General features: G+C 45.7%; 2 protein-coding genes across 6 annotated transcripts in view; one reads left to right on the forward strand and one right to left on the reverse strand.

Moving 5' to 3' along the window:
- RNF169 (ring finger protein 169) overlaps nt 1-10,937 on the forward strand; it is a 49,425-nt gene extending 38,488 nt beyond the window's left edge. For both annotated transcript variants that reach the window (XM_073334195.2, XM_073334214.2), the window contains 2 exons: nt 455-554; nt 4,099-10,937. In XM_073334195.2, coding sequence (XP_073190296.2) covers nt 455-554; nt 4,099-5,310 — 1,312 coding nt within the window. In that variant the 3' untranslated portion in view covers nt 5,311-10,937. The remainder of the gene's footprint in view (nt 1-454; nt 555-4,098) is intronic.
- A 2,265-nt stretch (nt 10,938-13,202) lies between these two features.
- The window catches only part of XRRA1 (X-ray radiation resistance associated 1), a 50,872-nt gene continuing 46,409 nt past the window's right edge, over nt 13,203-17,665 (reverse strand). For all 4 annotated transcript variants that reach the window (XM_073334151.2, XM_073334170.2, XM_073334160.2 and 1 more), the window contains 3 exons: nt 16,614-16,729; nt 15,342-15,447; nt 13,203-14,224 (listed from right to left, as the gene is read on the reverse strand). In XM_073334151.2, coding sequence (XP_073190252.2) covers nt 13,953-14,224; nt 15,342-15,447; nt 16,614-16,729 — 494 coding nt within the window. In that variant the 3' untranslated portion in view covers nt 13,203-13,952. The remainder of the gene's footprint in view (nt 14,225-15,341; nt 15,448-16,613; nt 16,730-17,665) is intronic.

Here is a 17,665-nt window from a genome sequence, read left to right on the forward strand (position 1 = left end):
TTATACGGTTCTCAAAAGGGACAGGGCACAAATGCCAAGAGCTGGCCCCAACTCCAAGGAGCTGCTTCTATAACTTTACTCTCATTGGTTGCATCAAGTGTAACAAGTGGGGGCGATTGGGTAGTACAGGACAAGGGTTTCTGTAATGTCATGCATTTATTCAGGGCTAAATTGTGGCTTTGCCATAAGCCCTGGGTGTAGAGCAATATGTTATTGCAGTGGCCCAGGAAACAGATCAGTCATAATCTCCCTCCAAGTTCCCCCTGCTCTGGTAGTTGGGAGGTATCCTGTGCAAGCTAGATTCTGTCTTGGTGGCTACCCCTGCCTCCTGCATGACACAGGTACCTGGTGCACATAAGCTGAACGAGCTATGTGCCCATCTTGATGGTGCCATGAAATGTGCTGTTTTTAAATTAATACACAGTCTAATGTTTTACACATTCCTGATTTTTAGGAACCTAACCTCCAAACTGGAAAGGAGTCAGAGTTGCAATGACACCATTCAAGATCGATCAAAGAGCAGGCAGAGATCAGCCCCAGCCAACAGAACAAAGGTACCAGATGTTTTTGGAAATATATTACATCCAGTGAGGGAGAAGTTTGTACATTTCATAGAAATGCTGTTGAAGGCTATACAGTGACAGTTACTTGGAGACCATCTATCTATCGGTCAAAAAAATTGTGTCAGCAGAGGTTTGATGTTAAATCCATACGGCTAATCAATCCCTTACGATTTACAGCAGGAGCTGACTGCCAGTCCAGGTTGGAAGTAATTGAACAGAAAAATGGACAGCGCACACACTTTTTTGCTAGCATTATGTGATAACAGAGAATTCGAAGGGTACTCCACTTCCTTTTTTGTAAATCAGATTTCTTTTCAAACCTGATTCACTGGTGGTTTAAAAAATAGCTCTCTCACAAGCTTGAAAAACAACTGTCTCCATCTCTCCCCCAAACTACTTTTTAACCTCTGCATTTTAGCAAAAAGTTATTCAATCTCCCCGCCCCTGCCCCGCACCCCTTGCAGATCATTTTTAAAATGGAGCAGAAATGATCATTGTTGACCTGGTCTCTGTCTCCTTCCTCGTCCACTGTCACTGATTAACATCGCCTCTCTAGGAACAGTTGGTCTAGTCTTGCTCTTGCTGAAGTCAATGGGGCTCTGTTTGTGAATGAACTGGTGCTACAGGCCCAGCAGAGGGAGAACAGGAGGCCTGATTTCCAGAGGTGCTGAGTGCCTATGGCATGGATGGACTTCAGTAAGAGTTGTGGCTACTAAGCACCTCTGAAAATCCAACCCATGATTTGCTCAGGCAAATGTCCGTCTGCCGTTCCAGCCTAACTACTGGGCTGCTGTTGCGCGTCTGGCAGACTTCTTCCTTTGCACCATTTCTGAGACTCTTAAGGCCTTTGTAGCACCATCAGCCTCAGGATTTGATCTCCCCAGCAGCAGCAATTTGATTGATATCATTGTCTGTGCTTTTACTCCACCACTAATCTCCACGTACTCGGCCATTTTCTGCCTCTCTGGCCTGCAGGCTCCTGGTGCCTGGCAGCAGCACAGTGGATTCAGTCAGTGTTATTTAGTCCAGTCGCACCAAGTATCAGGTGCCTCATGTCCACTCCAGAAGGCCCAGCCCAGTCCAGGTAGGAGATATGGGGGATGTGGTATGCTTCAAAGGGCTTCAGTGGCAGGGGCTTCTTATGAGACCTATGGCCCTTCTCCTACCTTCCCTCCACTCTCTGCTGAGTCTTCTTGCATGGAGATGGGGTGTCCCCTGCAGCCATTGGCTGAGCCCTTGCTCCAGAGCCTTTCTCCCCCCCCACTGCACCTTACATCCATCAGAGCCTTCACCTCCAGTCACTAGAGGGAAGCTCCACTCTTCCTCCACATCTCCCTTTCCAGCGAGAGATCTTCATGACCTCATTCTCCCCAGAACTTCACTTCTTTCAAGAAGGAATAAGGAACCATCCCTCTTCTGCCTGCATCTGTCTCCTTTACTAGGACTGTCCACTTTTTGCACCAAATCCCCTTCTCTTCAGCTTTTGCTTCATCTTCATTCCACAAGGGGCGGGGGGGAATCATGCTAAGCATCCAGTCACTGTCGGAAGCCAAAGGAACCCTTGGGATAGCCATTTGGTGGGGAACCCTGCTTGCAAGATGGGGAGATCCTCGTAGGTCCTGCTCAGGTGACATAAATAGTCTTGGTGACAAAGTACTGTGGACCTCCCTGAGGTGACAGTCATGGGCCATGCTCCTAAAAAAGGACCCTCTTTCTAGTGGTTCTCAAACTATGGATCGGGACCCCAAAGTGGGTCATGATCCCATTTTAATGGGGTCACCAGGGCTGGCATTAGACTTGCCAGGGCCCGGGGCTGAAACCAAAGCCTGAGGGCTTCAGCTCCGGGTGGCAGGGCTCATGTTACAGGCCCTTGCCTGGGGCTGAAGCCCTTGGCCTTCGGCTTTGACCTCTTCCCCACCCCCCACCCCCACCCCACCTGGGGCAGGGGCGCTAAGGCTTTGGCCCCTCCACCCGGGGCGACAGGGTTTGGGTGGGCTCAGGCTTCAGTTCCCCCTGCTGGAGTCATGTAGTAATTTTTGTTGTGAGAAGGGGGGTCGTGGTGCAAGAAAGTTTGAGAATCCCTGACCTAATCTAACTCTCATTGAAATTGATGGGAGTTGGATCAAGTCCAGAATGAGGCACTGTAAAAGTAATCTGTCTTCCCAGCTCCCAGATCTTTTTTAAAGTAGACTGTGAGTGGACCTGCCCAGAGAACAAGTGCTCCACGAAAAGGATGTTCCATAACCTGTATTAACTCCAGAGCCATAAGCTTGTTAAAATCCCCTCTCTCTAAACTGAACAAAGAAAAGTCATTCCAGTGCCGGGGCTAACCACCATATAAAATCACCTTGACTTTGAAAAGGAAAACTCATTTGCATTTGTGTATATGTAGTTTTTACTCTGTGTTATTTGTAGCTGTATGACCTCACGCTCCTAAATATGACAGTGTTAGAAATGTCTTTGAACATGGCTGGCCGTGCTGCTCTTAAGGAGTCTCTGCTGCCAGCTCCCTTGTTGTTTAATCACTAGCAAACTGGAAACCATGCTTTGTGTGCTAATAATGTACAGGAGATTTGTTTACCTTACCCTATTCAGTGTCCTCTGGCCAGCCTTTTCCCTTCGTTTGTTGCAGTAAGCGTGTTAAAGCCTGGATCAGCCATTTCTTATACATCAGTTGATGGCAAGAAAATGTCTGAGTTTACTCGCTGTAAACAGCATGCCCCTGGCAGTACAGTCATGCTGCTACTAGGCATGTCGTAGATTCATAGATTGCAAGGCCAGAAGGGATCATTATGATCATCTAGTCTGACCCCCTATATAACACAGGACTCCCCCTCCCCCCCCCCAAAAAAAATCCCTAGAGCAGATCATTTAGAAAAACATCCAACCGTGATTTAAAAATTGCCAGTGATGGAGAATCCATCACGACCCTTGGTAAATTTTCTTTGAGTTAGTCTAGTTCCATGGTTATCAACCTCTTTGTTCCTGTGCGTCGAGCTTTTGCCACCGCTCTGGCTAGCTACTCTCCATTCCTTTGATGTCCCAAGCACAGCCCTCATGCTAAGGATGAATTTGGGACCCAGGCTGTGGTGGATTCTGGTGCTCCCTTGTTACCTGTGGGCCATTCAATGTGCTCAAACCAGCCACAGTCACTTAGTCTGACTTGCTGCAGGATCTGGAGCACCCCAGGCTGCATTCCAGATTTGACAGTGCACAGTTGAATGGAAGGCAAGCAGGACTGCAGGGCCTAGCCCCAAGGCTGGACTTAGTGCTCATTATTGACGTGGTGGGATAAGGAAGTTGCTGGCCCAAAGGAAGAAGGTGGCTGAGGCTGCTGGCTGGTACAGCAGACATCGTGGCCTGATAAACAGGTACAGTTGCCTGAAAGATTAGGAACTAGTGGTCTAGTTAGTTGTTTGAGTGATTTGTAGCGTTTCCTATTCTCTTGTGATTCACCCATTTCACTCTTACTCTGGCCCCTCTTTTTAGATCACTACAATGACAAACTTTCTAATCCCAATGACTTGTTTTACAGGTTCTATCTGTGACCAGTGCGTCGACTCCCATCGTTGGAGTTTTGTCATCCACCCAAAACAATCGCTGCCTCTCTGCCCCAGATTTGACAGCAGAAAAGCGTCTGGTTTCCAACTCTGTTTCGTCACTCTCCATCCTGCACAAGCCGGAGCGATCCATCAGCCCTGAGAGCAATGACAGTATCTCAGAAGAGCTCAATCATTTCAAACCTATTGTCTGCTCACCATGCACTCCTCCCAAGAGGCTTCCCGACGGCAAAGTCTTGAGTCCTTTGATTATAAAGTCTACTCCAAGGAACCTGAACCGAAGCCTGCAGAAACCAACCACCTATGAAGCTAGTCCCAGAATCCTGAAAAAATGGGAGCAAATATTTCAGGAGCGCCAGATTAAAAAGACTCTCTGTAAAGCTACCCTTACATCTCTGGCTTCAGAGACCGGAGAGGACTTTCTGGTTCCTGACATTGCTAACTCCAGTAAAGAGCAGCTGCGAATCTTAAATGATCAAATTCTACCTGATACTGCGGCACACACAAACACAGAGTTAGATTATTTCCCTTCGATCAGTGAAGTGAAGCTCGAAAGGGCTGGTAACAAGAAAAACCGTTCACAGGCCTTAACAATGGATGGCAGTTCCTCTGATCTAGATACAAGATCAAATGGAACCTCTCTGAACACTCAAGTTTCAGATGTATCTGAAGTAAAAACAAATTCATATCTGGACAAATCTTGTCTTAGCATTGGGGCAAAAATAATGACCAGAAGAATAATTGGAGTCAACCCAGCACTGCCAGGGAACAGTATGCTAGGAGTTTCTATCAAGACAGCAGGAAAAAAGCAGCTTAAATACCTGAACAATAGTGAATTAATCAACGTACAAAATGGAACCTGCAATTCTGTTGAAAATGTGATTGGCGAACAGCCCCCTTCACTGAGACGAGGACGGAAGAGACACTGTAAAACAAAGCACTTGGAACAGAATGGTTCGGTTAAAAGACTGAGGCAGACCGCTGGCGAGATGGGCTTGGCCACAGGTGATCCTTTAGTGAGGGAGATGGAACAGAAGCTGCAGCAGGAGGAGGAAGACAGGAGGCTAGCCTTACAACTGCAGCGAATTTTTGACAGTGAAAACAGGACAATGGATAGGCGGAAAGCAAGAGTAGATCAATATCTCTTGCGGTCAAAGAGCACTACAGGTGCAAAGCAGCACCTATGAACAATGTTGCCTTTTGTAGAGGACATGAGGTTTATCAAAATACCCCATAGGAGGAGCTATTTTCTTGTCATACAACCACCCACAATTTTTTTTTTTCTTTTTGATGGTAAGACATTTTAGATCCAGTTCACGCTGAAGCCAGGGTCCTTGCAGGCTAAAAACAAAGATTCACCTGTCCCGTTTTGTCCATCACTCTGAAAGACAGCCGATCCTCCCCATGTATACACTGAAATGTACTCATACATAGTAGGTGACATTTCTGAGTTAAATGCTGGTGGTGGCCATCTTACTAATGGGATACCAAGAGTATATGAGCCCAATGATAAAGACCTTGTAAATCCAATGTCCAGCCTGCTGCATCATGTCAGACAGAAATTAGGGATTGAAAACACATTTACATAAATCATCTAGACTGTTTCTCTCCAACCCCCAGTCCTGTGCCTGTTTCACACTCTCCCTTATGCTGCAGCCAGATACTGTGAATGGATCGTAAGTTATACCATAGTGATGTAAACTCCCTGGTTTGTGATAGCCTCTTTATTAAGGGGTCCCACTGTTAAGATTATGAGCCATGCTTTCTCCTTTTTGTCCCAGCAACTAAGGAGCAAATGGATACACCGATAGTGGATACGATTCAGTAACCCCTCCCAGGGGCACAAAAAATGAAATACATTAGACAATGTAGATCAGGGGTTATTTTAATGAGACCATATGCAATGTAGGAAACGTGCAAACCAAGGATTTCACGGAAAATGCATTGCTGAAAACTAGTTAATCGATGTTGGTAATATCGCAGAAAACTTAGCTATAAAGAGAAGGTAAAGTGAATACTACCAACCCACTCTCTTGGGGTGGCACAAAGGTGAGACCAATCAACACGGTTTTACTCATCTTGGACATTTAGGAAGAGAAGCATCAGTAAGGAAAAGAGCCACCCAAATGAATCGGTTGGACATGGGCAGCATGGGAGCCCTGTGTAGTGCTCATTCCCTAGGTACAAACCAGCCACGGTTGGGTCGGGGAATGTGTGCACTGCAGTGATAGTAATACGCTTGCTGCACTGTTTACACAGAGGTTTCAAAGTGTTTGGTAGCAGTAATTATCCATTATCTTCACTTTAGAGATGTATAAACTGGCACACAAAGGTTAAAATTCTCAAAACGGCTGCTAATTTTGGGCACCTCCCATTCCAGTTGAAGTCATTGGGAGCTGGGGGTGCTCAGCACTTTTCAGACTCTTGGTCCTAGATCTCCCAAACGGGGCTCTCCAAAGACAGTAGCATCCAGTCATTTGACTCTATCAGCTTGCCCGGGGTCAGTGGTAGAGTTGGGAATAGAAAACAGGACTCTTGACTAGTCCAGGCCCCTATCCAGTGGAGAGCGTGTTCTCCTCCCCACATGCAGCAATCACCACATGAAGCCCTTTCCAAGTGAGAATTCCCACAAGGCTTTCACTGTTGAGCTTTATGCCACAATCTGACCCAAATCACTCTGATGTTTTAAGCAGCCCGATGAAGTCTGTCTGTCTGTGTCATGGAGGGTGTTCGTTGTTCTCTCTCGGACCAATTACACGGAATATAGATCAGTGCATTAGGTAAGATAAATGTCCATGATCACTGTTTAATGAGTGTGCTTCCTTCCCAAAGAACCTCTGCTTTTCTCCCTTTCATCTCAGGCCTGTCCTCGCAATTGTTTTACTGAGTGAAATAATTTTCTTGATTACCACCAGTAATGGGCTCAAAAATGTCACTCTTGAATCCTGAATTTCTAGACGATGGATCTTCTGTTCTTTCAGTGGAATTTTCCCCCCCCCCACCTCAGAAACGTGAGTCTGCCAATTTAATATCTTGTTGCTCCTTATACTAGGTGACACTGGCATTTTAAAGAGCTACCTGAAACACACTGAACCAGCAGTACACCAAGCAGCTGGCAAACTTGCAGCTGACCTGTGGAGTGCGGGGAGGTTCTGCTAATGCAGCATACAAATGAGGTTGATGTAAAAGGATTTTAATCATCTATTTCTGCCGTGTCTTTTGCTCTCTCCTTCCATCTTAAATGATGATGAATGGCTTGCCTTCGGCAACGAAGGAATTGGTTTCGTCTCCGGCTTGCCACTTATTCATATAACTACAAGGACCCTGAAGCTTTTTACTGCTTTAAACTGGATTTTTTTTAAAACAAAAGAAATCTTATATTTTAATGGATAAAATTTATATATTTTAAATACTATATTTCAACAGATCGACACTTTCATTTTGAGAAATCTTGTAGTAATGATGACATAATATATATCTCGTATTAACACACAAAAACTACTGGCTATTAAACTAATATGTGAAGCCAGGAAGTTGATGCTGGCTTTCTGCACTCTCTTAGACTGGACTGCTGTGCCTAACTGTTGTAGCTCATGGGTTGTGTATTATTGTATCCTCTTCGGAGAGGAAATTCTGCCCTTAGTTACACACTTGCAACCTTTCTGGGCCAAATGCACAGCTGATTTTAAGCTGATACAACTCCAGTGACTTGACCTGCATTGCACTCACTTAAGCCAGCAGTGAATTTGAAGGAAACTGCCGAGTCGTTGACTTGATTGAAGTCAGTGGGATTGCATGGGTCAGAGTTACTGATGATCAAATTTGGTCTCATCAGTACTTACGAACAGCAGAGTACATTAAGGATGGAGCAGCAGTCTTTAATCCTGAGTTTCTTTTATTTTTGTTCCGAGCAAAAGCTTTTTTTACACTATCCAAGAGTATTCTTGATTCTTCTCGCCCCCCCCCCAAGTCTCTTTCAACGTCCCCCTCGCACCACCCAAGTAAATACCTTGAAACAGGCTTCCTTACTCAATTACCTTGCCTTGTTCTAGGCCTGGGCTGCTGGCTTTTTTTTTTTTTTTTTTTTTTTTAAACAAAAGAGCTTTTGAGAAACTCACTTTATGTGGGTTTCACAAGCTGAATGTATCTTTCCTGAGAATGAGATTTTGAGTCCTACCCACCTAGGCCAGCGTCCTTTTGTGTGTTTTTTTTTAAAGGTCACTTAAACACTTGGGTTTTATGTGTTAATTTCTTTTTTTATTTTAAATCTGAGTCTCAATGGAGGTGCAGGAGCCATTGCCTCAATTATGACAGTTCCTCAAGCTAACATAGCTTGATAGAAAAGAACCAGGCTAGAATGTCTGTTATGTACTTTATTATCTATGGGTCGTTCACACAAAGGGCCCTACTCTGCAAACTGTTACAGGATTAATCCAAGGCCCTGATCCCATTGAAATTAATACAAAGCTCCCATTGATTCAGTGGGTGCAGGTCCGGACCATAATAGAAAAGCCCTTACAATGTATGGTCCATTGTATCAGTATTTATTTAAGGAGGCCTTTGATTTTGGGATCCTCGTGAGGAATAACTGTGGATCCTAAAAATCTTTGTCACTTTTTTTATGAGACATTATTACTCGTATGCAGTAGCATCTTTAAATAATGTGGCAGGGTTGGTTTTAATATTTCCAAGGGGTATTTGTCCACAAAATATGGTGTAGGATTTTAGTCCATTAATTTCAACCTTTCTTAAAAGAACTAGTTTATATTTATAATTTTATCCTCCATCTAGTTGCTTAAAGATCAAGAAAGAGTTTCCAGTTTGCTAGAATAGGTGAGTCCTACTCCCTTTGAAGTCGGTGAGAGCAGGCTTGGGCCCATACTGCCTGGTCCAAAGTCCAGTGAAGTCAGTCCACTGAGTCTTTCCACTAACTCTGGGCTTTGGATCAGACACCTGGTTTGTGCACCTCTGTGTGCACTGAGCCTGGGAGGCTGGAGACTCGAGTTGATGGAATGTTGATGACTCTGTTGGAATGTTTTACTACTTTAACATGAACAGTGCTTTTATTCGTTCCTAGAAAAGCTTGGGTAAAAAATAGGGTACTGTATACAACTGCACTTCAAACAACGGAAGTTCCCAGCCCCTCGTGCATTCAGAGGTCCAGTTTACACTTCCTTTGTCACAACTAATGCCATGTGAGAAGTATCAGTAAGCCAGCAGCTCTGGTGGAAACACCAGAACCATGGATGGAGTCAAAGATCTCCACATGTCTGGAGACACTAAAACAACAAAAGATTTTTATTAAAAATCTCTATTTTGGCAATTGTTTTGCATCCTACTCCTTTCTGATCTCACATTCTCTAAGGAATTGAACCAATCCCTGCAGTTTGCGTGAAGGTGAAGGCATGTACAAATTTTTCCAAAATGTGAAAGTTTCTCACCTTACTGCCCTCCTGTAAGATCAAATGGGGCTCAGCTGTGGCAGCCCTGTTGCTGGTGAAGTAATTGCACTGCTTATTGCACTTCTGTGTGACCAGAAGGGGTGGGGTTAGGGATTTCATTTAGTAGGTGAATGACTGAATCTGCCAAAGATGCCACAGGACTTTAAACCAACTCTGACTCTACGTAGATTTCTAGATGGAAAAAAATGTATTAAGGTTCTTTTTGTGGGGGGTTAGTGACTACAGACATCAGTAAAAAAATGAAGGAAAAGTGCCAAAAGAATGGATTGTGCAGAAGATGATTGTGTAACACTGTCCTATATTGTCAGTATTTTTCTTCAAATGGTATTGTACATGCAGTATGGATTAGTCTTGAAGTACAGCTTAAACAAGTGCTTCTTTGTCTTTTGTCAGTGAAAGCAAAGGGGAGATAGAAGCCTTAAAGACTATAACTGATTTTAAAACCAGGCCTTTAGCCATGCATCAAGGAGATAGCCCTGCAGTGCTCTCTGCTGGACTTTCCGGACCTCTTTGCCATCTTATAGTTTTCAAGTGAAAGGTTGGTAAGGAGCTTGTTCTGTGAGAAGGGAAAATATTTCATACAAACTCATCCTCCCCAATTTTTAAAGGGGACGAGAAATGAAAACTAAAGACCAGTCCTTATTCAACTTGTGCATGTGGACATGAAGGTCCAGAAAGTCACTGATCGAGCTCCAGGGGATCTTTGGTGGATCTTCACAATGAGCTCAAAGCTGTGCCAGGTCCGCTGATTGAACTGCAGCTCGGAAGCCGGAACGGTCGCTCTCCGTGTTGTACGTGAGTTTGATGCAAACTTTTTTCTTCCCTGTATCTTTAAAACACTGCGATGCATCAAACAGAGAATTAGCTATTCACTATGCAAAGAAAAAAATGGTTTAACTGATGGGATCATGTGTACGCCTGGTTTTCTGGTGTTTACTGTCAAACTGTTTAAAACCAAGATAGATGTTGCTACATTTTTCCCAATATGCTTTAAATTATTGTGCTGTGGTGTATCCTCAACTTGCTGTTCAAAACCCAGTGCAGTAAAAGACAAAAGGTCATTTAGGGTCTCAGCTGAATCACTGTGGCTTCATCAGCACATTATAAAACACAGTGGAGTTTGCTGAAAGCTTATTTACTTGCATGTGTGTAATGTGTGGGTAAAATAACATGTGGGGACATGGTTCTATGGGACTGTGGCTTCTGTTATTTCAAGCAGAGTAAAAAATTCCCAAACTAGACCTGTGTCAGCCATACAGATACCTTGTACATTTTAACAGCAGCGAAGAGGGCTCTAATCCCAGGACAAAGGCAGAAGTTAAAATAGAATAAAACAAGGTTCTTGTAGTGAATTACCTGTTTGGCCTGAAGTTGCTGAATGTGAAAACGAGCAAGTCCGTCCCTGTGTCTTTTCTAACCTGTTACAGCCCCAGCTAGGTGGGGACTGGTCCTGCTTTGAGCAGGGGGTTGGACTAGATGACCTCCTGATATTCTATAAATGGTATGCAAAAAAACAGCTGCTGAAACTTCCAGTTTGCCATAATAAAACACATTCTTCGTGTAGCGAAGTAACCATCTGGCCAGTGCTGCTAGAAAAGGCCGGGCTGGGGCTGGGTGGCCTGCAGGTGGTAAGTGGCAGTTGAGAGCTCCGAGGGTAGGACTGGTACTGGGCTGAGACAATGACACCATGAGTCCAAACAGCGCAAAGTTTTGCCTGTGTTGGTGAGGGCCCCCTCCCCTTGCTAACCGCAGGAGACCTGAACTGCTGTTTTTGTAGTGCAGCCAAGGCTTGGGGCTTCCACGTATCACAGGGCTGGCATTTGCCATAGTCTTACTCTGTTCCCATTGCAGTCAGTGGGAGCAGAGGCAGGGCTAGGGTACAATCACCAGTAGCAATACAGCTGAGAACAAGAACCTCTGCTGTATAGTCAAGGATAACTTCAGCGAGGTGGAAGGAGAATGAAAGACGGCCTCCACCATGGTCCTTCTAATGCCCAGCTGCCGTCCCACACAGGAGCCAACCCTGGCTGCAGAAATGAGATGGAGAGGAGGGTTTTGGAGTTGGGCCATTGGGACACTTCCTATGCTAAGGTGTAGATTCATAGAGTCCAAGCCCAGAAGAGACCTTTAGATCATCTGGACTGGCCGCCTGCTTAACACAGGCCACAGAATTTCACCCTGGCTTGAGCCCTGTAATTTGACTAAAGCATCTCTTCCAGAAAGGTATCCCGTCTGTAACAGGCAACTAGCATCCTCCCAGAAAAGTTCAGAAACCTGGTGCTCTGATCCCAAGCATGGGGGGAGTTTATCTCTACAGAATGCTGCCCCCAGGCATGGTGGCAGGCTTCAAAACCCTTCCCTTGCTACTGAGGGAGCAGTCATGTTCTGTCCAGCCAGCACCAGAGTGCCCCCCAGCCCACAAGGAGGTGAGGGGAGCAGTCCTTAAAGGGGCCAAGGTTTTCTTTCTCCTGCTGGCCCAGATAGATAGACAGACATTCACACACACACTCTCTCTCTCTCTCTTCCCCCCCCCCTCTCTGGCTCTCAACTGCAGGGGGGGCATTGGGAGTTGTTACACCTTTCTCTGCTAAATGAAAAGAGCCCTTAGTAGCTGCTGTCCTCTCTGTGAAGGTGTTTATATGCTCTGATTAAATTCCCCTCTCGTTCTTTTTGATAAACAGGTGGTGCTCTTTCAGTCTCTCACATCCACACCTCAGATCAGTTTTAACGGCTCTTCTGTGCCCTCTCCAACTTTTCAACATCCCCTTTAAAATGTGGCCACCAGCCCTGGATGCAGTCTTGCCATCTCAGCTTGCCGAGCAAAAATAGTATCTTCCCCCTTCCATGGTGTTTACCATCTTCCCCCCCTGCATATGCTGAGCATTATCACTGGTTTAGATTTGGTTTAGGTAAATTAGCCCAAGTACCGTGGAATCCCTTCAGGGCTGAATTTGGCCCACACTAGTTCTTTTAATCAATCCTCCCAGGTCACTTCCCCCCAAGCCCTGTGATTGTTTCTGTCAAACATCTGCCTCTTACAGGAAAATTAGTCTTTGCATTGATGAGTGCTGCACGAAGTACTTCAGTACAAACATGAACACAGCCCATTCAGACAGTCAAACTGCTGCCACACGGCCTAGAGCAACCGGGTCTGTAACAACTCCGCAGCCACTGTAGCAACGGGTGTTACAATGGTGCTCCTTCGCCCTGCCGCTGCACCTCTAGAGTTGAGGGGAGGGGCTTTAATTTTAAATACAACTCAGCCCACACATTGTTTTCCTAACTCAATTCTGAGCCATGTAGAACTTTTTAAAATCTCTCTGGGCTATTGCTGTACTCCAAGCAAGGTGAGCTCAGCAGCAGCTGGTCTTGCAGGGTAGGAGTGAATGGTTAGTAACTTGTTTTAAAAGCTGAACGCTGGATAAGTTTCCAGCAGTCACCTGAGTTAGTGCACTTGCCTTAGAAACAAAGAGTGTATCAGCTTCACACGTTTCACAAATCCAGCCCCCCTGCTGCTCTGGGAAAGACACCACTGCGATACACAACCACCAGGCAGGTGCCTGATTGCTGGGTTATGCTACAGGTGTGACTCGCAAAAATGCATGCGCTGGAGTATATTTTGCTTAGAAAATGTTTTAATATTTTGTCTTGAGTTCTTACCTATTCCTAGCTCAGAATGATTCAGTTACGTGGAGTGGAATCCTCACCTTGCTTATCTATGCTCGAAATACAAGTACTTTAATGCGTTAGTTTCCTAGGTCCGCAATCCATGTGGAGTAGGTGTGAGGGGCATGGAAGAGAACTCGTCGTCCATGTAAATTTAACCAGGCAGGGTTAATGAATGTTCTGCTAAGATGAGCTGAAGTTAGTATGGCAACATGTGAAACCAGCTCCATTTGTTGCCCTTCCCTCTGTTTTCACTACTTTATGAAGCCGTCGCTGGCATCGGGCGAGTGCCTTTAGCCACCCTTGTTGTCACCCATCTACAGACACTGCACTGCACCCTGGGTGATGAAAGGAGTTCTGCACTCGCCCCCATCCACACCTGGAGCAGCACGTTAGCCAGCTGGATTCCTTACTTCAGAATAACCACGTTATAGCGGCAGACGCCTTGCTGGTGGCAGCAGCAGGGCAATAACTGACTGGGTGTTTTGTGAGCTATTTGTTTATTTCAACTGATTGCAGTTGTAACTATGTGGACTCAAGTGAGAACAATTGTCCTGGCATGTTACACACAAACCTTTTCACTGTGCTGCATTTTCAACCCTCGCTCCGAAAAGCGCACTAACCTCGTTATAAAACTAACTCAAAAATATATCTAGAAAGAAACACAAAAGTTAGGAAGCTCCTGTTCTCCACAGACCCGTTTACAAAGCAAATGTCACTAAGCTCCTCTTACGAGATGAGCTTTTCTCCAAATCCGTATCCTGAGGCAGAGAGTCTGGTTTACTTTCCTCTATCTTGACAAAAGTTTCCTGAGTGGGGCTTTGCCCCGGCTCTGGGCTATTCACACTCTCCTTGCAAATCACCTTATTGGAAGTTGCCAAAGCAGCCTTGTACTTCTTGTGGAATTCCTTCATCAACCTCAGAGCCTCCTGATACTCCTTCCGGTTGGATTTCTTCTTTCGCAAAACAGATGCTAGGGAAGATCAGAAACATGATCTCACTATGTTTCCCCTGGAATTGGTCTTTTAAAATCTCACTGTGACTTTGATCTTTACTGCTTCCCTCCCACTTCTGATACAGAAAACATTGTCAGGTCAGATCCTATGCTCTGAACTCAGCCGCAGCTCTTACTGTAGGCAACTGGGACTGCACAGATTGGGTCCATACAGTAAAATGGTTTAGTCCATAGATAGCTGGACTCCAGCTACCTTGTTTGAAGAACCTCACTCACTAAACTACTTCCAAACGGGACTGCTTCTTCCCACGCTAGGTTTTGATGCGTCGGGAGCACAAACAGTAGAGTTTGGGATGAAAGGTTCTGCTCTGGAGCTAGAGAGGTTTAAATGGCCTAGGTATTGGATTGGGCCCCTGGCATTCTTGAGTTCAACTCCAACTCGTCTGGCCTTGGACAAGTCACTTCCCTTTGCCTCTGTTTCCCTTCTCTGTCAAATGGGGCTGACTGCAGTACAAGAGTGGGGTGAAGGTCAGTTACAGGGCTTGATGCTGTGGCCCCTGTTCTCAGGATTATTCTGTTATAAAACCTGAAAATACGGACTTTAGAATGGAAATTTGAACACGGTGCCTCCACTTGGTTAGTGGTCTGTTTAACCTGCAGCGGAAGGTACTCGGTTAGCCCGGAAGCTACACTCTGGTTTTGTACTTTTCCACTTTAGGAAGCCATTTTTCCATTTAGTTTGAGGAAACAGATGGCAGCAGGGTCCAGTTCATGATTCGTTCCTGGTTCACATCACGGAGTACCATGCGCGCCCTGGCTGTTGCGGGTCTGAGACTATAACATGCTGCCTACTGCCTAACTTGTACAGGCTACTCAGCACCTCCTAGAGGGATGGGGAAACTGAGGCACAGAGAAGGGACATTTCCAAGGTCACCCATAAGTCCCTGTCAAAAAATCACGAGTGGAACATAGGTAACTTGTCTTCCAAATCTAGTGCCCTTAGTCACTGGACCACACACATTTAATTTCAAATACTTCAGAATGCAGATGTTTCCAACATTTGCACAGGTCTGTCCTATCACAATCTTTGCATGCAAGTGAACAGTAGTGAGCAGAAATACAGAGGGGAAAATACCTAGTGGAACTTCTGTGATGTTCATGTTGCCTCTCATGGCTAGGAAGACTTCTTCCAGCAGCTCAGCTTTAGTCTTTTGAGACGGAGGGCCAGATGGCTTCCCCATCTACAAGGAAAGCAGACAATGACGAGTAGGTGTGATGGTCCATGTCCCTGGTCATCTTCCACTATTCTCCTACCCTGCCCTGCAATGTTCGGCGCACTGCGCTTTCACTGGAAACACGGCCTATCCGTTCTAAGTGCTCGGCTCAGTTTGCCCTGAGCAAAGCTGGTCATAGACGTGTCTCAGATGTGCCAATCTACATCAGGTCCATGTTTCTCAGCTGTCCTTTGTACCTAAAATGCTGCATGATGTGCAATTACAGAGTAGCATGGCTCTTACATCATTCTACGGCAATGTAAGAATTTACTCCATAGCATCGACCCATCCTGGTGGGCTACTGTCAACATTTTGGAGATGGACAGTTCCTCACTAAACCATAGACCAATGGTTGCCAATCTTTTTGGGCAACTGTGCCCAGGTACCAGATTAAGCAGGGGTGAGCCCATGCCCAAAAGTTCCCATTCAAACTGCACACAACATGCCATGATTAAGCTTGGAATGATCGTGTAATGGCAAGGTGGGGGTCTGGAGCATGCCATGGTCCTAATATCCAACAAAAGGTTGGATATTAGGAAAAACTTTTTCACTAGGAGGGTGGTGAAGCACTGGAATGGGTTACCTAGGGAGGTGGTGGAATCTCCTTAGAGGTTTTTAAGATCAGGCTTGACAAAGCCCTGGCTGGAATGATTTCGTTGGGGATTGGTCCTGCTTTGAGCAGGGGGTTGGACTAGATGACCTCCTGAGGTCCCTTCCAACCCTGATATTCTATGAAAGGCAAGGATGAGCAATAGCCTGGGGCCCTGAACAGAAACTCTTCACTCAGGAATAAGGGAAGCTTATTGTACCAGCCTTGGAAGCCTGACACGCGACATATCAGGAGATGGGACCCACTTGCTTAGACTAGAAGGTATCTGATAGCACTGGGCCAAAACTTTGGAGCCTGACATGAAAAGAGATGAAGGATTTAATAAGAGATGACTCAGGGATACAAAATTCTGACCCAGATCTGACTGGGGGACATTCAGATCTAGGGCTTCCATTTGAGTCCATTACCAAGTTCTGAGCGCAGTTTGGCAGGGGTTGGATCCAAAGTTCTGGCTTGGACCCAGTTCCAGATATAGACAGAGAACAAAAATAACTATTCTGCCATCAAAGCCTAAATGTTTTACCTTCTTTTTTCTGGGCACATATGGCTTCTGCACGCTGTCGAGCCTCGCCTTCGAGTCACGATACACCAGGGGCTGTTTCAGAGCACGCCTCAGCGCCTGGATGTTTTGCTGCATTCCTAGAACAAAGGGAAATCGGTGTGTCTGAAGAAACCCCCTGCTGCGGCTGACAATTACAGTAACACTTAGCACTTACAGATCTCTTCAAAAAGCCTTCCCCTATTTAATCAGATAAGAAATCATCTTTAGCTGCTTTCATCATAGAATCATAGAATATCAGGGTTGGAAGGGACCTCAGGAGGTCATCTAGTCCAATCCCCTGCTCAAAGCAGGACCGATCCCCAACTAAATCATCCCAGCCAGGGCTTTGTCAAGCCTGACCTTAACCTCAAAGGAAGGAGATTCCACCACCTCCCTAGGGAACCCATTCCTGTGCTTCACCACCCTCCTAGAGAAAAAGTTTTTCCTAATATCCAACCTAAACCTCCCCCACTGCAACTTGAGACCATTGCTCCTCGTTCTGTCATTTGCTACCACTGAGAACAGTTTAGATCCATCCTCTTTGGAACCCCCTTTCAGGTAGTTGAAAGCAGCTATCAAATCCCCCCTCATCACACTGCCATTAACCAATGGATCTACCAGCTATGTACACAAGACATTGGAGGACTATACACCTCATTCACCACTAAAAGATGGCCCATTGTGGAGTAGGACTCGGCCCCTATTTAAAATCCACACTATACACCAGGTTCAACACAGGCTAGAGAATGGTTGTTCACAAGGGTAACATTCCCAAGGGAAAGCTGGATCTCAGCTTTGGCTAGCCAATGAGAAAACGGCATTGCTCCAATTGCTTTGTAGCCTGCAGTGCGGCATGGGGTCAAGGCAGCCACTGGAGACCTGGCTGGGCTGGGAAGAATACAGACCATTTCTTCTGCTGTTCACTGGCACATGACAAGCAAACTGAGACAGGGCTTCAGCTCGCACATGCCAGTCAGACACCCAGCTCAGCATGCAGTTGGCAATGAACAAATACTTCACTTGCATGGATCAGA

Source organism: Lepidochelys kempii, chromosome 1 (assembly GCF_965140285.1).
Source record: "Lepidochelys kempii isolate rLepKem1 chromosome 1, rLepKem1.hap1, whole genome shotgun sequence".
NCBI lineage: Eukaryota > Metazoa > Chordata > Testudines > Cheloniidae > Lepidochelys > Lepidochelys kempii.